General features: G+C 40.4%; 1 protein-coding gene across 5 annotated transcripts in view; it reads left to right on the plus strand.

Annotated features, from left to right (window-relative positions):
* The first annotated feature begins 8,851 nt into the window (after positions 1 to 8,851).
* Positions 8,852 to 23,808, plus strand: part of LOC142094428 (bactericidal permeability-increasing protein-like) — a 42,421-nt gene continuing 27,464 nt past the window's right edge. Inside the window, exons 1-6 of one of the 5 annotated variants that reach the window (XM_075176548.1) lie at positions 8,852 to 9,107; positions 13,291 to 13,324; positions 15,222 to 15,359; positions 22,352 to 22,466; positions 22,841 to 22,969; positions 23,224 to 23,379. In XM_075176548.1, the coding sequence (XP_075032649.1) occupies positions 15,254 to 15,359; positions 22,352 to 22,466; positions 22,841 to 22,969; positions 23,224 to 23,379 (506 nt within the window). In that variant the 5' untranslated portion in view covers positions 8,852 to 9,107; positions 13,291 to 13,324; positions 15,222 to 15,253. Of the gene's footprint in view, positions 9,108 to 13,202; positions 13,325 to 14,901; positions 14,923 to 15,221; positions 15,360 to 22,351; positions 22,467 to 22,840; positions 22,970 to 23,223; positions 23,380 to 23,808 lie in introns of those variants that run through there. The other 4 variants (XM_075176549.1, XM_075176547.1, XM_075176546.1 and 1 more) reach the window with 4 other exon arrangements.

Genomic DNA, 23,808 nt, shown 5'->3' on the forward strand with positions numbered 1-23,808 from the left:
GCCATGTGCTGGTGCATCTAGGTTTTTGCTAAGCACATTGATAGAAGAGCAGCATTTTAAATAAAGACAATCCTGATGGAGGTTAAATTAGGCAGTATTTTATCAGAATTGAAAAGCTTTTATTTAATGAAAGGGGGTTATAAAGTGGACTTGGTTGTGAAGCTTACATTTTTGCACATCTTTAGATTCTCCACCTGTGTAGATTGACTTTTTTTTTTAGTTTCCAGGGAGCATAGTGTAGGCATGTAACTTGTGTGCTAGGGGGATCATGTAAGTGCACCAGTGTAAAACCAAGGTGTTCTGTAGTGTACAACACTCGTGTGCTAAAAGTTGTCTATCTCACACTGTGTATGTACTACAGCCATTGTATCTGTTTTACAAAGTGGTTTACATAGTACATACAGTCTGTCAACCTCGTGCTGTATGTACAGAGGATTTATAAACTAAAGATGCACTGTCAATTTCATTGTGTAAGATGGTTTCTTTACTACATCAGTCCTGTATACACAAATGGAGTAGGGGATAATTGGGGGATAATTTTAGTTAACCATAAAGAATGCTGTTTTCCCCCCAAAAAAAGCCATTATATTGATTATTTGAAATAACGGTGAAACACAAAATTATTGATTACATCGTCCACATCTAGTTTAAAACTAAAATCTAAATTTTGCTGTAGGTTTGTTTTATAGATTATCTCCCAATTTTTTTTTTTCGTAGTTGAAGGGTTGTTTTACATTAAAATGTCTTAATATTTTTGTAGTTTGTAGACATGCCCCCAATGCTTATTACTTTTGGATTTGCCATGAAATAAATGTTTTTAAGGATGTTTTACCTTTAGTCTAGTTGAATACAATTGCTCCACATATCTTGCCAGAATTGAGATAATTTCACATACTGGATGCATTGTACTATACACCTAGTGCCTTGGTGGGGCACACCAGTAAACACTGTTTAGGGCCCTTTCTGGAGTTTGAAAGACTCTATTTTATGTAACTATATTTCTTTACAATCAATAAATGATGCACATGGCTCACTTATTTCATTAATTATTTTATGATATTAAATTGTATTCCCCACGTTTCTCTAGTATGTTACACGGACCTATTATTATTATTATCCTTTATTTGTTAGGCCCCACAAGGTTTCCGTGGCGCCGTACACCATACAGACAGTACACTATACAGGGTGAAACAGCACAAAACAATAAACAAAAATACCAGTACTTCAGAAACTCCAGGCAAGTTAAAGCAATAAACATGGAGCAGAAGAACAGGTGAGGAGACAGGAGGGAAGAGGGCCCTGCTGATTTGAGCTTACATCCTAAGGGAGGGAAAACAGAAAGACACAAGGGGAGCCAGACCTACAGCAATATCATTTAGTAACGGCAATGACTAGACCTAGCCTCATGTACGAGATATCCACCACCAAGTAATGGCAACTAACAAACTCCTCAGCACAAGTTATTTGAAAAACCGCTTTACAAGCTCATTACAATACACCATAAGCTAACACTTGTATTACAGTCTCCTGGGCTGTGCTGTCACATTGCACAGAGTAGTGGTATGTACTGTTAGATTGTGGCTGTAGCACAATATGTTGCTGGCAACTTGCACCTTCTCTATAAACATTTTGGCAACTACTCCAAGCAGCACAGACAGCTAGCGACTGGTCAGCTTAGGTTTGCTATTCAACATGGTTTCCGCTGCTGCGTTTCTGTTCCTTGTTTTGTGGAGAGAGCAGCTTCCTCTTCAAGTTCTACAGACCATAAAGAACTGCTTGGTTTGCTCCTGTGTCTTAATATGACATGTGACTTGAATTAGTGGTTTTTTGGCTCTAGTAGAGCATCAGATGCAGAAGCACAGTCATTTTACATTGTAGTTTAATAAAGGTCTTTTTTTTTTTTAACATTTTTATTTATGAGATTGACAACAAAAGTGAGCACATTAATTACAATGAGCACAATAAACATACAAAGTGTTTACATATATAAGAAAAAAAATATATTCGCATATTTGACCGATAACCCCCTATGTTCCAAAGACTAGGGTCAAAGACTTTCTGACTTGTTAGCATTAAAGAAACAGATAAGTACAAAGATGAACACAAGGACGCAGGTCAGCACCCCTCCCTCCTTTTAAGAATCAGCTATTCAGAGGGCAATTGTTCAATCGGCGGGTTTCTGACACACATACGTAACTCATACCATTCTGTATTATGAAAGCTTTTCCAGACTTGTGTGCGTATAGCTTGCGGTAAAAGACCTATCATGCTTTCCCAGGTGTTAAAAAAATATTCAACTCTGCTTTCTTTTTGTAAAGAGGTTTCAACCCAATCCATACGAAAGATATGATAGAGTTTTTGTCGAAATAATGGTAATGTAGGTGGTTCTTTCTGAGCCCAGACCTGCAGAACACTCTTCCTTGCTGCCACCGATATAGTAAGCAACAATTTTCTGCACCCCTTGGACACCTTAATTTCTGCTGGCAAGATACCGAATATTGCCCACTCCGGAGAGAGTGGGACATAATTTACTAACTGGGCAAGAGAGTATCTCCAGATCTGGACCCAGAAACGCTTTATGTAGGGACAGTATCACAGACAATGTGTAAGATCTGCCTGATGAGTTCCACATTTTGGGCAATTATGGTTATCTGCCATACCTATTTGAAAATGTCTGAATGGGGAGAGATAAGCTCTATGAAAGATTTTTATAAACATCTCTGAATAGGTCATAGCTGGGATTAAACGTAGCTGTTTAGACAATGCTTTCAAAAGAAAATCTGGGGTCATGGAAGGGAATCTTTCCTGCCACTTGGCAATGCCTGTCTTAGAATTGCTAAAATCAAACCGATGACTTAGAATAGAATAATGCTGTGAAATGGCTTGATGTGTCGGGACCGGCTTGGACAAAATTGGGTGTAGAGGGTTATCCCAGTCTAACGGGGAGAATTTATTTAAGACAGTTTTAATATAATGTTGACATTGAAAGTAGGCCAGATTATGGGTACGAGTGGGGGGGAAAGAGGCTTGGTCATGAGACAGGTTTACAGCACCTCTTGTCAATTAGTGGATGAATTGTTGAAATACCCGCTTTTTCCCACAATGTAAAAGGGAAGGAAGCCATGCAGTCTTGAAATTCAGGGTTACGTAGTAATGGGAGGTATAACAAAGCATGTGGGTTTAATTTAAATTGTCTTCAGAGCTGATGCCATAATTTATAGGTAGTAAAAAGAATTGGGTTATCACTAACCAAGTCCGGAAGTTCCTGTTTATGCATATGAATAAATGCGCGGAGGTCTATGGGAGGATGTTTTGATCAAGAGTGGCATGGGTATATGTGGATGTGTTATGAATCCAATCTCTTAAGTGTCTCAATTGAGCCGCCTGGTTATATTGAGCCACATTTGGTAGGTTAAAGCCTCCCTTGATTGTTGTAATTTTATGAGTTCAATTCGTGCTTTTTTCGAGTTCCAGATAAATTTTTGAAAAATCCAGTTTATTTTTGATGAGTCTGACTTTGTTAAAAGTAAGGGGAGTATTTGCAAAGGGTATAACAGTCTCGGGAATGTGATCATTTTTATCAGATTGATCCGTCATCCCATAGACAGATTCAATCTACCCCATCCATTTATTTCTCGTTCAGTTTCTAAAATTGTCTTTGTGATATTTGAGTGGTAAAGTAGGTGAATATTTTTCGGAAGACAGATGCCTAAATATGTCATAGAGGACGTTATCCAAGTAATAGGGATATCATGCGCCCATTTTGGTTTAGTAACTTCTTTTGATAGATACATGGCTGATGATTTTTCAAAATTAACCCTAAAACCAGAGACTCGACCAAATTCAGCAATACGAGCCATTAGTGGACGAAGAGAATATTTTGGGTTAAAGATGTAGACTAATACTTCATCAGCAAAGGCTGATATTTTTATCTCCTGGGTACCGATTTTAATACCCTCAATGAGGCTCCAGCTCTGCAAGACTCTGAGCATAGAATCTAGAACTAAGTTGAAAAGTAGAGGAGAAAGGGGGCACCCCTGACATGTTCTCTGGGACATTGTTAGGACTGGGCTTTTGAGGCTATTAATCAGTAGTGATGTGTTGGGGGGAGTATAAAAAAAGCCTATTAAGGCCTTAAAGTCACTATCAAAACGCCTTAATGAGAGGATCTCATGAATATATTGCCAAGACACCGTGTCAAATGCTTTCTGCGCATTGAGACTTAATAGCATGTTTGTGGACGGGGTTGTCGTGGAGACTATTATTGCCGAGCGCACCCCTTTAACCGAGTGACGACCATTGACAAATCCTAATTGGTGAGAAGTTAACAAGTGGGGGAGTATACTTTGAAGTCTATTAGCCAATATTTTTGCCTAATAAAGGTCTTTTAAAAAGCACACAATCCCAATGAAAACACATATGAATAATGTTACATACAATGGGCATTTATTGAAGTGTAGCCAACTATAGTGTAGGCTGGACCAATATGGTGTATGTTTCATTATTAAATGTTCAGATATTTTAGATATTAAATAAAAATAATCTATAAAATACTGATTATGAAGACTAGCAACCCATCTCTGCTAGTGTGTACCCCTCTAAAAATGTCCCTGGGGTGGAAGGCTGGAAATGACCTCTTAGTTCAACATGTAGAACAAAGTTTGTGAATGGCGAAGATGAGTATTTCAATGAAACCAGTTTATCTACCGCCCATGCCAGACTGTTACCCTAAAAGTAGCCTTCTTCCAAGATATACAGCATACAGAGCTTTAGCATTTTTGCTATGCTTTCTTATGTACAAGTAGCTTCTCTCTCTCTCTTCCTCATTCCAACTCATCTGAAAAGCAAAAGCCAAGACTATTCTGGTAACTAACTCTGCTCTCCTGCCCGCAGATTTGTGCTCCCCACGCATGGAAATAGCTCTGGTATATTAAACTAGCACCCTAACCATTCAGGTGCTTGCTTGCACTTGTTTAAACATGTGCAAACTAAACGGCTACATAGCTTATCTCCAGCAAAATATTTTTAGTATAGCCATGCCTAATATGACAATGCATAAGAGAGCAGCAGACTAGTTTTTGTCCAGTTTCAATTATAAAATTAGTGTATTTGAACTGACTAAATTATTATTATTGTAGATTTATAAGGCACCACAGTGCTCTGCAGCGCTGTACAGTAGGGAAAACAGTACATACATAAAACAAGGACATACAAGGTAAACAAAACATGACATGAAAACAAAGAGTACGAAGGACCCTGCTCTTCAGAGAGCTTACATTCTAAATGGAAGAGGGCACAGCTGAAACAAGAGGCGCAAATGTGGCTCAGTGGAGATTGGGACAGTTGTGAGGGTGCATTATTGTGAATACTGTTATCGAGGATAAGTGGGGAGCAGCACGGGAGAAGTCTTGTAGGTGGGAGTGAGAGGTGGTTACCAGAGATGAGACAAAGTGAAGGTCAGAGGTAGATCTAGGAGGGCGGGAGGGAGAGTATTTTGATTGGAGATTTGAGATGTATGCATGGGTAGAGCTGTTGAGGGCTTTGTAGGTAAGGGTGAGTCATTTGAATTTGATTATGGAGGACACAGGGAGCCAGTGTAGGGATTTGCAAAGTGGTACAGCAGATATGGAGCGGTGGTAGAGGATGAACAATCTTGCAGCAGCATTTAGGATGCACTGAAGTGTGGATATATGGGTGTCGGGAATGCCAGATAGCAGGAGGATGTAATACTCGAGACGTTAGATGATGAGAGAATGGTAGCATTTTGAGTAAGAAAAGGGCATACTCTGGCAATGTTTTTAAGGAGGAGTCGACAGGACTGGGAGAGAGTCTGGATGTGAGGAATAAAGCACAGGGCGGAATCAAGTGTGACACCAAGGCAGCGGGCTTGGGAGACTGAGGAAATTGGGGTGATTTGAGGGCAGGTGGTGACTCTGGCAGGAGGGAAGATGATAAGTTGTGTTTTGGACATGTTGAGCTTTAGGTAGCAGGACATCCATGTGGAGATAACAGAAAGACAGTTGTTTATACAAGATCGTACAGAAGGAGAAAGGTCAGGGGAAGAGATACAGATTTGGGTGTCATCAGCGTGAGGTGGTATTTGAGGCCGAATGAACGAATTAGTGCCCCAAGAGAAGAGAAGTACAATGAAAAAAGTAAAGGGCAAAGAACAGAGCCTTGTGGGACCCCAATAGATAGAGGGAGTGGAGGGGAGAATGTGCCAGAGGTAGAAACACTAAAGGAGCAGTTCGATAAGTAGGAAGTGAACCAGGAAAGAACTGTGTCGCGAAGGCCAATGGAGTGAAGGGCATGTAGGAGAAGAGGGTGATCAGCAGTATCAAAAGCAGTAGAGGTCCAGGAGAATGAGTGAATAAATTACCCTTAGATTTTGCAGTGTCAGTGGAATGTTGGGGGTGGGAGGCCTAATTGCAGAAAGTCAAGAATGGAATAAGGAGAGAAAGTGAGACAGGTGTTTGTACACTAATCTCTCAAGTAGTTTGTAGGCAAAGGGGAGGAGAGAAATAGGATGGTAGTTGGAGAGAGAGGCTGGATTGAGAGTTGGTTTCTTTAGAATTGGTGAGATGAGCGCATGTTTAAAGGAGGATGGAAATGTGTCAGTGGAGAGAGGTTGAAGAGGTGAGTTAAAGGTGGGCATGCAGTGGAGAAGAGGGAGTGGAGAATTTGCGAGGGAATAGGGTCGAGCAGGGTGAGATGATAAAATCAGTGCAGACACTTCGTCTTCAGTTACTGGAGAGAATGAATTAAGGGTGGATTGGGGAGTGTAGGTAAAGGTGGGTAGAGTGAGTGGAATGAGTGCGTTAAATAAATAGGAGTGGCTAGGTAAATAAAATGCTTTTTAAAACTCATAACTTCAAAACAAAGAATCACTAAGCTTGGTGTCTGTAACCAATGTAGATAAATGTTGAATACACAGAGTCTCATTTTTAGAGTAAGAAGTCAGTCCAGATAGTACCTGGGCAAAACCATGTTGCGCTGCAGGGGAGCATATTTATGATGGGTGGACAGATTTAGAGTTGGTAAGGGACATACCCTAGCTCAACTCTAAGTTCTTGTGTAAAAATAAAGCTGCCTATTAAGAGCAGGTAATATTTTCCTGCGTGAAAAATTATATTTATTTGCACCCTTTGCAATGCAACATTGTTTGTCCAGGTATAACTTTAGCCTTCACCATTTAGCTGAATTTGTCCAACTCTAATACAATGACACAGCAGGTAAGTGGTCTTAATGGAACAAAATGAAACAAAGCCTCTTTGAGACATGGCACTACCCTATTATTCAGCAACTCTAACATATATTTTAGTAGACTGTTTTTTTGAATAGAGTACACTATAATAAAATGACATTTAAAGAGTCCCTGCTACCTTACACCAATGTTTCCCAACTGCAGTCCTCGAGATCCCCTAACAGTCCTGATTTTAAGGGTATCCATGCTTGTGCACAGGTGCTTGAATCCAAATCACAGAGGAACTAATTAATCACATGTATTTATAAACTGATATCCACTATGATAGTTGGATACACTGACTTAAGCTGGGTACACACTACACTGTTTTCGTCCAATAATCGACTCAAACAGCCGACATACGACCGCTCGTTCAAAAGTCGGGTCAGTGTGTGCAGTGACATGATGGTCGAAAGTCTGCCCAAATGGACGATCATCGCCTTATTTGGTTGGTCGTACCGTTTAATATTTTCGTTCCAATCTCGTTTCCGTTGTGTAGTGTGTATAAACTTCCGACCGATCCACAACAGTGAGTACGAAATTACATTGCTCACAACAACATGGCTGTAAAAAGTTGCTAAAGGGACGTCCGCTCTTCCCTTTATCGTCCTAAACAAGGCTAGTGTGTATGCAGTCCATGGACCGAGCGATCGGAACATTGATCGCATGTAAAATCGCTCGGCATAAAAAGTTGGTCGAAATTTCTGTAGTGTGTACCCAGCTTTACATGAGGTGGAGGCAGACATTTTTTGAGCTATCCAGTTGTCAGGAGAATGCAGCCCATCAATCCAGTAGGAACCAAAGACATCACGAAGCACAGCAGAGACGGATCTTTTGTAGGCTGAACCAATATTCATGTTTAACTACCATATGTTCCATTTAATGCAGGACATTCCCCATATTATTGCCCTGTTCCGACAGGACTGATGGGTGCTCACAGTTAGCGGGTGGGACATGTTGCCACCTACTGATGCAAGTGGCAGTGTAGGGGACTTAAGGGTAGGGGATTTGGAATGTTCACAAATATTTTCCCTACTTTCTCTAATGTTCAGTGACCTTCCCAGGTTTTCAAGATTTGTCCCTGTTTTTTTTGTTTTGTTTTGGGTTTTTTTTAAATACTGAGCTTCACATTTAAAATAATTTTTTTTCTGAATGTCAGAAACAAGTCTCCCTATCTTTTCTTCTTCTCTATTTAACACGTATTGAAAAGGGGCATTTAATATCCTAAAAATTGCATTATAATCAAGTTTTGTAAACAAGACAATGGGAATAATAGTGCTCCAAGGTCTGCTGAGTCAGTATTATGTGGTCTGTGCTTACATGCATCGACTCAGCAACACAGTGTACTTGGAAATTAATTATATATATTTATTTCTGACAGCTCATTCAAGGCCATTCCTTATCTAGGGGAACAATATCTGAAACAATACTAAAGCATGGGACTATTTATTGTTTCTCTTTCTCTTTTCAAACAATGAGTGCTCAGACTCAAGGTAAAGACAACAGGGAAAATCCCTCATCGTTCTAAGTGAACAAGGACACTTAGCCTGTTCTTTGGCAAGTCATATGCATACTATTATGCAGTGCTTAAGTCCCTGCACCAATGGATCTTACAGTCTAAATTCTCTACCACACCCACATTCATCTACAATTTTACAAAGTTTCTCCGAAGACATTCTGCTATTCTGGCGGGAGTAATGTGTTGGGACACGAATCATGTCATCCTGCATCAGTAGTGAGACCATGATTACGGGAAATGAATCACCCTGACCCACCTAACCTGTCTTTATATACCTCCCCATCTACCTGAGAGCAGGTCTACAAAATCAGAATGTAAGATTTTGAGGACATGAATTATATGATCGTAAGTTTCCATTTACATTTTTTGTTGACTCTCTTTATAGTTATATATTATATATTGTGTATTCTATTGAAGGATAATGCAATTGTAAAAAAAAACAACATTTATTTATTTTACATCTTTATAGCTGTATGTTTGTACCAACTGGAGTTCTGTCCTGAAGGCAAAGCCAATAGGGGAGCGGTGCTGACTTTGGATCGGGAGAGGGAGTTCCATCAGTGATTTGGTTAAGCCCCCTCCAATGTAGATCAGTGACTAAGGAGTATATTTACTAAACTGCAGGTTTGAAAAAGTGGAGATGTTGCCTATAGCAACCAATCAGATTCTAGTATCATTTATTTAGTGCATTCTGCAAAATGACAGCTAGGATCTGGTTGCTACAGGCAACATTCCACTTTTTCAAACCCACAGTTTAGAAAATATACCCCTGGGTCTTTTGCTTGGAATCAAAAGAACATGAGGCTCTTCCATGGAAAAACCAAGCAATGTCTCTGCATATCTCACAGCTTCGCTGTCAGCACTGTGCTATGCTGTGGCCTCTCTCCTGCACAAAATGTCAAATTGTATTAGCCTACAGCACGAGCTGTTGTGGAACTACATGTCTCAGCATGCCCTGCCACAAGAGATTTATTTCCGCAGAGTGCATTCCTCTGGATTTTAGAGCTCAGTAAGGTTACTGACATGTTGGGTCCTGCATGTCTCTCCTGCCTCCAGGTAAAGAGGTAGAGTCTTTACATCAAAAACCATTTCCTGGAGAAAAATACAAACATAAAAACGGCTTATTTTTAGTGTTACTTGTGTGTGACTCACTAAATTATATTAGTGTGCACACTTACATACACTACATCCATATTCACAGAAGTCCATGTACAGGAAAAACAGAAGCCTCATATTACAATGGTCTGTTGTCTTTCAGGTGTCCCTTACTGTATAGCACATTCCAGTGTATTCCTCATCCTGTATAAATAATAGTATGTTCTGTTGTAGGGAGGAGCAGGCTTTCATAGAGTAGTTAACAAATACCAAAGTGTTATTTGGGGGAGGACCCTGCTCTTTTGAGTATGAGATGGTGGTAATTCCACCACTGGTACTGATAGTGTAGTGTCTCAAATTATGATTTATTTTTCATTTTTGCTAAATCATAGATCCCAACATTTATCCAGGCAAAATCAGGACAAAGTAAACCCCACTCCTGAACTACACCCCGAGCCACACAAGCCACGTCCCTAATGCATCCGCATACAAATTCCATCCAGTCACTCCCACTCAATGGTGAAGCCACGACCACTTCTCTCTAAGCCCCATCCATTTTAAGGTTCTTAAAAGAGGACTATCCTGCTGAAATTGGGACAAGTGAAAGGTATGATATAAACTTGTGTTAAAACTGTGTTCTCATGTTCGTAATACTCCAGGACTATGTGCTCTATATTAGTGTCATTATTCTGGTGATGGGTACCACCTGTAGAGTTGCCACCTGAGTTTTCAACAGTAAGGCGAGTTTGAAGCAATTCATCTTGGCAAATCTATTTTATCGCCATTGCGGCAGAGCGACACTCAGCTGCCACAGCGAACTAAAAAGAAATAACAGTTTAATACATGACCCTACGGACGTTCGATCCAAATTACAAAGTTGCAACAATAATTTTTATAACCCACCCACTTTCCTCATTTCCTAGCCAATCTACAGACACCCTAACCAGCAAATTTAATTTGTCCAACTGCCTAAATTATCCCAAAGCTCAGTGTAGTATTTCAGCAGGGAGATTACTGCGGAGGAAACAGAGGTCACCGCAAAAAATCAAAGAATGAAATATTCCTAGATCATGGGGATTTACTGATGCATTTTGCAAGAAAGGTTTTGCCTTGCTCTCCCTCACCTGTATACCGTAGTCAATAAAATTTGATAAGGGAACACCTACCCCAGCAAAATGTTGAAAACTAGAATAATAGTGATTCACAAGGAAGGAAAATATCTACACAATTACTACAGGCCTATTTCACTTCTCAATGATGACATAAAACTGGAGTCATCTGATCATTTTGTGGGTGGGCAGGGTCATATCTGTCAAAATGATTATCATCCTTAAATGGTTGTACCTCTTTCAGACCTTCCCAGTAGTGCCTCCCCTCTCTACTCAATTTACCAAAGGCAGTCACTGCATCTGGAATTGCAGACGTCCAAAACTTTCCTCTAAGATTCTGGAGCTACCTATAGCCAGCTGGGGAAGAAGACTTCCCAACATAAAAATATACTGTTTGGAGGGACACTTTTCGCAAATAGCTGCATCACACTCCCCTCCAGACTAGACACTGAATCTAACTCCCTAACATGTCCTGATCTGAGCCCCCTATTGAGGCTACATGAAAAGCTTGGACCTTCCGTTTCCAAATGATTCCTAACCCTGAATTTCTCTACAAAAAATTAGCATTTTTTATTCACTAACATTAAATGCAACACCCCTACCTCCCCATTGCCTCCTACCAGTGACAATCCTGACTTCTCACCAGGGACATCCATGGGCAGGCTTAAGAGTTGGACTCAACCAAATACTAAGTTCCCTACTGACTTCTGTAAATGGGGCCAATGGCTGTCCCTCACCGATCTCCATCAAATTCCTCCATCCCATATGCTAAGCCCATTTGAATACTTTCAAATAATGAATTGCATGCACTTACTACCCCCAGCCCAAGTCCTATGGGACCTCAATCCATTTGAGTGTATTTGCAGGCATCACCCCACCAGCAATGGAATGAATCACAAATATGTGGCATATTGCTTAACTCTCCCTTGCCAACACAGAACACATAACTAGCATGAAGCGGAATGGGAGAAGAATTTATTTCATCAATAATTATTTTTTTATCAGTCTAGTACTTCTGTTAACACCATCCTATAGCAATTTAGTTACAAATAAGAGCCATTGATACTTTGTGCCAGTAGTAAGCCCTTCATGTATATGGCAAAGCAAAAAAAAAAGCCCTATTGCTAGAGAAAACCACCATTTAATAATGGACCTATCATATATATTTTTTGTGTATTTTATTGGTGTCAGAGTTTACTTAGGCCCTGTATAGCTGCAAACACCGCTGTACAGTGTGAGACTACACCTCATAACCACTATACATCATTCCAATACAATGTGACTGCAGTGAAACTCCTGGTTATTAAACATTGCAAAGAGCAAACAGGAAAATACTGTGAATGTAAAGAAAGCAGCTCTGAGCAAATGCTCCATATTCAGGGCCATCTTTTCCATTGGGCATGATGGGCAGCTGCCCGGGGGCCCCACGGGCAAGGGGGCCCCATAGGCACGGCTCTTAATAAGAATAATAATCCTGCAAAAGAAAAAAACCTGCAAAAAAAAAACTTCAAGGGTCACTGAGCAAGTACATCTATCTATCTCTATCTCTATATATCTATATCTATATCTATATCTGTATCTGTATATATCTATATCTATATCTAGGGGCCCCGGTGCACTGCTTTGCCCGGGGGCCCATAATGTTGTTAAGATGGCCCTGTCCATATTGTAAACCTGGAACATACAGTAGTAAGAGAGAAAAAAATCCAAGTAAAGATCTTAAAAACTCAGGGGCTGACAACTACCAGTGGGTCCTTAGAATGGATTTAGTGTGGGTTCTGCAAAGCTGTGTGCTTCAAACTTTGAAAGCAAACATGAAATACCTTTATCTATCACCTGTGTAACATTTTAAAACATTTGAGTTATGAATATTTTAATTTCTAATTTTACAGCCACAAATTTGAGGAAAGGATGAAGCTGAAGATAAATATGCATTTGTGCTGCTGAAAGTGTCTCACAGCAAGATGGATTGTTTGCAAAGTGCTAAGCAGTGATTATCGGATAAGATGACCGGACTCCTTTTCGCACATTAGCAGGACTTAGGCATTGTTGGCGCTTATGACTAGCAATCAAAGGTTATGTTGAGTTTTGTTTCTATTGGAGAATGAATGGAGAAATGTGTGGTAACATCTTTGGGGGTGTGAGATATTTATGTCAATATTTTTTGAGAATTGTTCCGATGAGTCACACCCTTCCCTAAGCTACTTCCTTCTTTCATTTTTTGGTTTACATATTACCTAGTTGTACTCATTCTAAATGATTTCACTGTGGTGTACATGGTGTATGGTGCAGAAAGACACATGCTGTACTAAATACTCCTGCAGGCAAAAGGTTGCTGGGCGCCAGCTCCATATTAAGGTAAATATGTTCTTTTTTGACAATCACTAGACTCCTTCATCGGCCTCTGTGAGTTCTCACAGCCCCCAATCTCACTAGTCTTGTACTATTCTTACTTCTATGTTTGTGACTAGATCTCATAGTTCTGCATTGTTTTACCACTAATATTGTTATCAGTTCATTGGTAAAAGCTGGACAGATCCCCTGATAAATGTAAGGCAGCAATAGGAGATTTGGCATTTTTTAGGAGAAAACAAAAACAAAACAAATTATCAACCACACTTTATTTCTAGTTGTGTCATTTTAAAATAATGTATGTCGTTTCCAACAAGAAAATTATAAGGACTACCTGCAGGGGCAGTCTGGGCTGGGGGGCAGGGGGCCATTTGCACCCCCGGGCCAGACCCATAGTGGGCTATATTGAGCTGGGTCACTGGACCACCTGCATTTTTTCCCTTTAAAATGAGTCAAGTCGTGCCCCCCCTTCCCAGGCTAGAATTTGCCAGCCCTCCTCTGACTACATGGGAGGTTCTTCCAACTTCTACCATAGTGCTCAATAGTTCATAAACACTTATTGTGGCTCTTTTCCATCCCTCATTTCTCAGAGACTCATTAGAGAACTACATACTGAGTCCAGTAGCCTAAATCTGGCTATGGTTAACTGACACGCTGACTCTTTGGAAAATTAGACATTTCAATTGGAGAGGTCTGGATTCTTTATCTGAAAGTTAAAACAAAATAACACATGCACAAAAGTAGCATAGTACATGGGTTTTAATGTGGCGTTTTAGTAACAAATCTACATGATAATTTAAGATTAACTGCCACAGTACTAAGAAGCACTCAAAATGCCACTGATGCTACAAGAATAAGGGTCAGAGGTTAGTCTATTTGATGGGTCTTTATAAAAAAAATATGATTCAATAAGGAAAGTAAGGCAAAAAAAGGAGTAAGTTTTCTCCTGGACAAAACCATGCTACAATGCAAGGGGAGTATGTTAGTTAATTGTTTTGCACATAAGTTAAATACTGACTATTTTTTCATGTAGCACACAAATACTTGATGGCGTTATTTGCACACTGAAATTTAAAATTGATCTAGGACATGCCGTATCCCAACCATAAATCTGCCACCACATTTTAAATTTACATCCCCCTCCAATGCAACATGGTTTTGCCAAGGTGCAAAGTTACGCATTTTTTTGCTTTACTTTTGTTGTGGAAGCCAACCTAATTGACACAATATTGTTATATTTTATGTGTCCAATTCTGTTCTCTTCAGAATGCAGCTGGAAGGGGTCAAAGTTTGACATGGTTTGAACAGATATTTTCTTAGTGCAGAAGATCAAACTTATTTACCTTTAGGTTTAAAGGACAATGAGAAGATAAAGTTAAAGAAGTGAGATTACGGTGCCAGCAGTTATAACAATGTTGGTGTATGTGGTTTCTTTATCTCAAGGTAGCCATTGTTTATTAGAAACTTCTTTACCATATTAGGAAATTGTAATCAAGAGTATAGATCATCACATTGTGTAACAGATGCTGTTAAAATGTATAAAAGCTTATACTTGTATGCACAAGGACACACTTATCTCTGCTTGAGAGGTGTCCACATCTAATGTAAAAGCAATAAAGACTTCATACTTACTTCAGAACACTTTGAAAATACTTTTTGCCTTCACAATTTCCTTATTGAATCAGGCCCTATGTCTATAATGTATTTGTGTTTAACCTTGTGTCTGTTATAACTAGATAGAAGCATAACAATTGCCTCTATACAAATTCAATTAACCTCCTCATTCTTTTTATAGTATCCAGCACCAAACCTGTTTTCTATTCTTCTTTTTGCTCAGACCTCTTTCATTTCCACCATTATCCATGCACTGTGACTTATTTTGACCTCTCTCATCCTCTTACAGTTCCCTTACTTCAAGCCCCCCTCTTCCAGACAATGAAGGCAAGTCTGATCCTTCTCACCTTTGGTTTTGTCTTCTCCGAAGCCAAGAATAATGACCCTGGAATTAAAGGGAGACTTACCCTGAAAGGATTACAATATGGTAAGTGAGTGGGATGATCTGGGAGGGAGAGAGAGAAAAAAATAAAACTGAAAGGGGGTGTGTGGGGATTTTAATTGGTATAAATATGGTAGGGATTGGCGCTGTCTATACCTCTCAGTATTGTGTTGAGTTTATTTGGTTGATTCGTTTTCAGACTGGAGCAATTCTATTACTATTATCTGCTTAAGTCCCTAAGCAGGGGCGGGCTGGGCCGTACAGAAATATCCTATTTTGGGCCGGTGGACTGTCCGGTGGCTGGCCCCTCCTCCGGGACCAGCCACCTTTCATGTTGGCCGCGGATTCTCCTGAACCGTCCCCCCTTCCTACATGTGGCCTATCAGTGAAAGAGCAGCTGTCACATGGGACGTGCACCACATGACAGGTGCTGTTCCATGTGAGAAGTGCTGCAGACAGCGTGCGGAGGGAACAAGGTAAGTGTGGGGGGAATTGTGTGTGTATGTATACTGTGTGTATAGTGTGTGAGGGCAAGTGTGTCAATATAGTGTGTGTGGGGGCCAGCATGTTAATGTAGTGTGTGTTAATGCAGTGTGTGTGTGTGTGGGGGGGCCAGTATGTTAATGTAGTGTGTGTATGTGAGTGGAGGCCAGTGTGTTAATGTAGTATGTGTGTGAGAGTGGGGGCCAGTGTGTTAAATTAGTGTGTGTGTGTGAGTGGGGGCCAGTGAGTTAATATAGTTTGTGTGTGTGAGAGGGGGGGGCAGTGTGTTAATATAAATGTGTGGGAAGGAGAGGTCTTAATATAGTGTGGGAGGTAGGCTATTTAAGTGCAGGTGGGGGCTAATTATTTGTGGGGTGATGGTGGGGCTATTTAATTTAGTAGTGAGGCCTATTAATTTAAGGTTAGGTGACGGGACCTTTAATGCTGGGGCAGTTTGGGGGCTATTAATTGCATATGCAGCTGATTTTGGGGAGAATGACTATTTATTAAATGTGGACATGAATTATTTATTTATAGGGTAAATGTATCAAGCTGAGAGTTTACCGGCGGGTTTGAAAAACCAATCAGATTCTAGCAATCATTTATTTAGTACATTCTACAAAATGATAGCTAGAATCTGATTGGTTGCTATAGGCAACATCTCCACTTTTCAAACCCGCTGGAAAACTCTCCGCTTGATACATTTACCCCCTAGTGTTCTACTCCTCCCAGTACCATCCCTAATATTATTTAGCTTAGGTTAACTCTAAAACAATTAATAACCTTGTTAGTATATAGGGCAATGCAGAAACAAGCCCTTTTGCTGGCAAAAACATCAGGGGGTAAATGTATCTAGCTGAGAGTTTTCCGGCGGGTTTGAAAAACCAATTAGATTCTAGCTCTCATTTATTTAGTGCATTCTACAAAATGATAGCTAAAATCTGATTGGTTGCTATAGGCAACATCTCCACTTTTCAAACCCGCCGGAAAACTCTCAGCTTGATACATTTAACCCCAGGTTTTTAAAGCAAAAATGCTTTTTGAATTTTGATAAATCCCATTATAATTAGCCAGGTATGTAAAAATATATATAAAAGTATAGTAATAAAGTATCTCTGGATTAAGCAACACTAAAATAGCCTCTTTTTATATTGATAAATATATATTGTACCAAAAAACACCCTTTAAGGATGAGACGCTACTTATGGGCAAATGCTGTGTGCTTGCCCCCAGGGCTAAAGTCTGCCAGCCAGCCCCTGTTCCTATGTAACAATTGTTGATTCACCACATCTAAAAACAATTGTAACTATCACAAGCATGGAGAGTATTACATGCTACCTTCACGATAAATCTTACAACTTTGACAAGGTTTGGGCCCCGTGGTATCTCCAGGAGAGCCGTAGCTGTTTACCCCCTTTGGCTCTCTCGTCCTCTAATGGTACATTGACCCTGGGCTGTCTCCGGATCCTCTAGGTTGGTCATTGTGCGCCATGGGTAAGAGATCCATATGTCTTGCCGTCTACTTTTTATTTTCTTATTTATTTTATAGGTCGTTATTCTGTAAATATGTTGCTTACAACCTCCTTTGTAATAGGTATGGTGATATACATGCCTGTCCTTCCAACCCCCCCCCGTTCCCCCTCCTTAACCCGTTTTGTTTCCTGTCTCTTTCATACCCCTTCCTTCTACTATAAAAATTTAAAATAAGAGGAGACATCTTGTTGTCTTAAAACAGTTGTTTTTTACTTGTTGTTTGCTCTTTTCTATGCTGTTTCCTCTTGTAACAAATAAAGAGTTTAAAGACAATTGTAACACAGTATCTACGTATCAGAATTGTAACAAATTTCACTGTCTATGCGTAAATATGATTAATTCGGCACTACCATTCCACTAGGAGTCGGTTCTGGATGTATTACAACTCTTATATATTACAACTCATGTTTATCTGAAAACACTGTTGCCAATTGCAGTATATAGTTAACATAACAGTCTCAATATGTTTATGCTGGAAAACGAAAAAAAAAATGCAGAGTTCTGTGATAGTTGTCTCTGTTTGGATGTGAATGTGGTCCTCTTGTTTCTCTTTGGTGTCCCGGAGATCCCGTTGTTACAATTGGTCACAGAATGAAAAGCAGCACATAGTGATGTATAGTATAGACATTTGCTACAGGTTAAATAGGTTGCACTCATATCAGTGTACAAAAATGTATGCAATGTAAATTATGCTGCTGTCATTTTATAGCAGTACCCCAGGGGGACAAGGTTTATCCTTGCTGGAATTCAGTATCCCAGGAGTTCTGTGGACGGAAGCTCAAAGTTATCATTTGGACACAGATCGCTTACAAATGCTGGGTCTATGAGGTATCCAAGAAACCCTAAACGTTTCGCTGTGGTGCTCAACTTCCTCGGGGGATAGTCACGTGTATTTCATATAGTCTTATGTAGGTTTGCTAATTGCTAATTATTAGTGCTTAGTTAGGTAATCATCAGGTCACTTGTCTGCGCTTCGTGCTGCAGTGTGTTTTCTAAATTGGATATACAATACACCTGTGTAGAGTGGCCTATCCAAAACATAATCCAGCGTAATCCATCACTGAAACTCCCCTCTTAATTGTCTCCTCCAAAAGTGCTATCACTCCTCTGAACTCCAATGCAGGGAATCCCACTCCATAGTTGACCTAATCCACTTTAAATTCATCCTTTCCTCCTACTTTTCTGCCCTTTTTCTTGCTAAACAAACCTATTGCACATCCCTCATCTCCTCTCTGTCCAATAAACCCTGATGCCTCCTCGCTATCATTAATTCTCTACTGTGTCCCCACCCCACCTCCTCCCCTCTCATCCATCAGAGCTCTTGACTTGCCGGAGACTTCAAAGACAAGATTGACTCTATCCACAATGATATCTGCTCTCTCCAGGCTCCCCTCCCCCCACCTGTCCTCTCTATCAATCACTCTGCCACATTTGGCTCTCCTGTAACTGTGTCTGAGATTCTCTTTTCTCCTTCTCTTCTTCTACAACCTGTCCTCTTGACCCTATCACCTCCAAACTCCTTCACTCCCTCTCTCATCGTCACATTGCCCACCTCTTTAACATCTCCTTCTCCGCTGGTATCTTCCCCTTGACCTTCAAGCATGCTCTCATCTCCCCTATTCTCAAAGAACCCTCCCTTGACCCATCCTCTCTCCTCAACTTTCACCCCATATCTCTGCTTCCCTTTGCTTCTAAAATTCTCAAATGACTTGTCTTCAGTTGCCTGACTCGCTTTCTCTCTTCCCATTCTCTTCTTGACCCTCTCCAGTTTGGCTTCCATCCCCTACACTTAACTGAAACCTCCCATGCTAAAGTACAAACGACTTACTTTTAGCTAAGTCCAAAAGTCACTTTTCCTTTCTTGTACTCCTTGATCTCTTGTGCTGCTTTTGACATCGTCAATAATTCTCTTCTCCTCACCACTCTTCACTCCCTAGGTCTGCATGAAATAGCTCTCTCCTGGTTTGCCTCCTATCTCTCTAGCCGTTCTTTTAGTGTCTCTGCATCCGGCTCTTCCCCCCGTCCCCTCTACCTCTTTCTATTGGAGCCCCGCAAGGCTCTGTCCTTGGCCCTCTGCTCTTCTCTCTCTACACCATATCTCTCAATGAACTTATTCAATCATTTAGCCTCCGGACCACATCTATGCTGATAACACACAAATCTATCTTTCCACCCCTGACCTCTCTCCTGCCTTCCTAACCCAGTTATCTAGCTGTCTCTCAGCTGAAACAACCTGGATGTAACAGCGCTTCCTCAAACTCAATATCTCCAAATCCAAGCTCATCATCTTTCCTCCCGCCAATGTTGCTGTCCCTCTCAATATCTCCCTCTTAGTTGACAACATAACTCTCTCCTGTCACCCAATCCCCATAGCATTACTCACACTCATCTGTGCTACTTACGTGTATTACCCCATCTATGTGTTGCTTGCTTCTGTGTCCGGCGCTACTGAGCCCGTGGCGCCTTATAAATATATAAATAAATAATAATATTGGTGCTCCTACTAGTGTACTGTATTGCTACTTTATTCAGATATTTAAACATTGTCCTGAAACAAAATACAATGTGTGTTTTATCTACATGCAGGGGCCTTCTCTATACAAATATTTAGTTTTGCCCATATTTAGCTTCTTGCAAATTTTATGGTGCAAGCTGTCTGTTTTTAAGTTGTTAGTGTATATGCTGGTCTAATTTTCTTTAAGATTGTGTTTTTTTTTTTTATATGTTATATGTTGTTTATTTCCGATGTCACTGGTATTATGATTTATTTAGCCCAGGGGACAAGCATATAGCACTGGCCCATAAGTAGCAGCCCATCCTTAAAGGGTGGTCTTCGGTACAATATATATTTATCAGTATAGAAAGATGTTATTTTAGTGTTGCTTAACCCAGCGATACTTTATTATTATAAATGATAAATCTTAAATAATGAAAACAAAAAATGCAACAAAAAACAAATCTCACTTTATATTGCGTTTTATTTTTATATGTTCCTCCTCCCTACAGTACTTTTGTTTTTATTACATACTTCACTGATTATAATGGGGTATAAATCATATTATAGCAATAGATTATATAATGTTCTATTACAGTGCTGAACACAGTACTGAACACGGCTGATTTATCAAAATGCAAAAAGCCCTTTTGCTTTAAAAACCAGATGTTGGCCCTCTCACACACACACAATATATATATTGGCATACACACAATATAAGCTGGCCCCCTCCCACACACACATTATATATACTGGCCCCCTCCCACACACACAATTTATATACTGGCTCCCTCCCACACACACAATTTATATACTGGCTCCCTCCCACACACACACTATATACTGGCACCCTCACACACACACAATATATATACTTGCCCCCTCCCACACACACAATTTATATACTGGCTCCCTCCCACACACACACAACTTATATACTGGCGCCCTCCCACACACACACTATATACTGGCACCCTCACACACACACAATATATATACTTGCCCCCTCCCACACACACAATTTATATACTGGCCCTCTCCCACACACACAATATATACTGGGCCCCTCACACACACACCCAATATATATACTGGCCCCCTCCCATACATACAATATATATACTAGCCCCCTCCTACACACGATATATACTGGGCCCCTCACACACACACACAATATATATACTGGCCTTCTCAAACACACACACACACACACACACTATATTATGGCCTTCTCAAACACACACACACACACACACTATATTATGGCCCCCTCACACACGCACAACATATACTGGTCTACACAAGGTACTGACCCACACAATACACTGACACACACACACACTATATACTAACATACCACCTCCCCGCCACCGCTGGCACATACCTTGTTCCAGCCACGCCGCACGCTGTGCAGTGATGTTCCTCTTCACAGGTGGGACGGCACCTGTCATGTGGTGCGTGTCCCATGTGACACCAATAGGAGACCACACATGGTTTAAGGGAGGGGAGGGGAGTCAGATCCTAAGGATCCATGGCCAATGGAAGAAGGTGGCTGGTCCTCGAGGAAGGGCCAGCCACCAAGTAATAGAGACTAGGGACCAGCCCAAAATAAAAAAAATTGGTCCTGCCCAGGCTTATGCCCCCCTGCCCAGCCCGCCCCTGCCTCCCAATGTACTGCAATCCACAAGGACATATTATCAGGTAGATCAAGTTTTGTGTTTTACATGTAATTCTGTATTTTACAGTGTATTTCCTGCTTTCACTGTTTCATGTAAATTCCTTCCTAGTTTTCGCTCTGCTATTGTGTTCTACCACCTATACACTTATTCAGAAGAAAAAATCGGTTTTGTTGTTTTTCATTAACCAATTTTGCTCACTGATTTTTATGACCTTCATACCAGTTTTTTACTCAAGTTGGGTGCTTTTTTAAAAAATGTTTTTGTTTTTTTCTGGAAGAACTTTGGACAGGGTTTCATCTTTTTATAAAGCAATAGTGTTTTATATTTTGTGATGTTTTACTCTGGATTATATCACACTAACTACAACTAAGGTTAGAAGATTTAGAAAAATGATGTTCAAATGATCATTCTGGGACCTGGGTACTGGGTTTGAAGCTCTTATCTTCTGAAAATGGCTCTCCATTCTGGTTGGAGATCACTATAGCAGAGTTTCCAAAACCCAGTCCTCAGGGAGCCCTTAGAGTCCAGGTTTTTCCAGGTGACACATGACATAATTATACCACCTGTGGATCTGTTACAATGTATTAGTAATGAACAAATCTGTGCTCCAGCAAGGAGATATGGAAAACATGTACTGTTAGGAGTACCTGCAGACTGATGTGGGAAATACTGCTTAATACTCTAGAAAGTGCACATTTAGAAAAAAATTCTCATGCTACTGATGAGGCTGTTAGTTTAGGAAGCTGTGTTCTGTGGTGTACTCTGAGTCTTGGAATAGGAGGAACAGTGATTTCCATGCTACATTGATGGTTTTCATACTGTTTATCATATCTGTTTTTGCTTCCCAGGTTGGCAAGTGGGGTTAGAAGAAATGCAGAAGAGATTGGCAACTGTTAAAATCCCTGATGTCCAAGGCTCTGCATCGGTTGCTGTTATAGGTCGTATTTATTATTATGTCACACAGTAAGTTGTGGATAAAATACAAATAAAAGAGTAGGAAAGACACAGATTAAACATTTATTATTACATTCTTTATTACAGGCATACATAGTAGTCTGTGCTCTGAAAGTCCAGTAGATAGACCAATATGATAACAGAGTCTGGCAGCTGCAACTGCTGCTGGCTGGATTTTTTGCCTCCAGTTATTATTGTTTAATAAAGACCCATCAAGTGGACTAACCTGTTACCCTTATTATAGCATTGGTGGTTCCATTTTGAGAGCTCCTTAGACCTCTGGCAGATAAAACAATTTATAGCAGGTCGATTTGGAACTGAGTCAGTGAAACACCATATTGAAAGTCATATAATTTATCTATAAGTTGTTATTTTTCCTGTAGGTTACAGATCACAAACCTGGACATCTCCAATTCAAATGTCTCGTTTTCACCGGACACCGGAGTCACTGTGTCAGTCAACAATGGGCAGATATCGGTTACTGGACTTCTTAGAATACACACAGTTCTCTTGTAAGTGTCTGAGAAATGAGGGATGGGGAGAGTCACCACTTTTATTTGTGAATTACTAGGAACTATGGCAGACATTGTATTTTTTGTTAGAAATATGGGTGGTAATTGTTGTCTTCCCTCTGATGTATGTTATGCGAGGTGAGAAGTCAAAAAGCATAGGAGAAAGCCTTTGGTTGGCATGAAGATATAATTTATACATTGTAGTAATTCAAACTGTAAGGCCGTGGTTTCAGTATTCTCTCTTCTCTTCACAGCTCTGCCAGTTCCTGGTTGAAGCTGAGGGTTCAAGGCTTATCTCTTTTAGGAGTTCTTGGTATTACATGTGATGACAAAGGACATGGGGCTGTATGGAATGCAGGCTGTAGCTCCCATGTTGGAAATGTGGACCTTTCGTTCCATGGTGGAGCTGGGTGAGTAGGTATTTGAAGGAGAAAGTTGAAAGTGAAAGTGTTACTGTAGCATTTATGAGAGCCTACCAGCTCACCTACTATCTCTGTCATCCCAACAACCCCAAGCCTCCACTCAGCTTCTCCCTTTGTGTCTGCCCTTCCCCTCCCCTCTAGAATGTAAGCTCTCACGAGCAGGGCCCTCTCTCTTAGTGTTTTCTTTATGTCATTTTGCAGACTGTAATCATGTAATGATGTAAATTTTGATGTTTGTAATAATAATTTGGATCCATCCCCTGCTGTGTTATTTTCATGATGTCAATGAGGGTGTTAAACACCCATAACAAATAGTGTTCTCCTGGTGGGTTTGAAACCCCTGTGCTGTTAAGTAAATGATCTAGTAGGGGTATGTTGCATATACTCATTGCCTTTGAAATGATTGGAAATAATGTG

This window comes from Mixophyes fleayi, chromosome 6 (genome assembly GCF_038048845.1).
Source record: "Mixophyes fleayi isolate aMixFle1 chromosome 6, aMixFle1.hap1, whole genome shotgun sequence".
In the NCBI taxonomy this organism is placed as follows: domain Eukaryota; kingdom Metazoa; phylum Chordata; class Amphibia; order Anura; family Limnodynastidae; genus Mixophyes; species Mixophyes fleayi.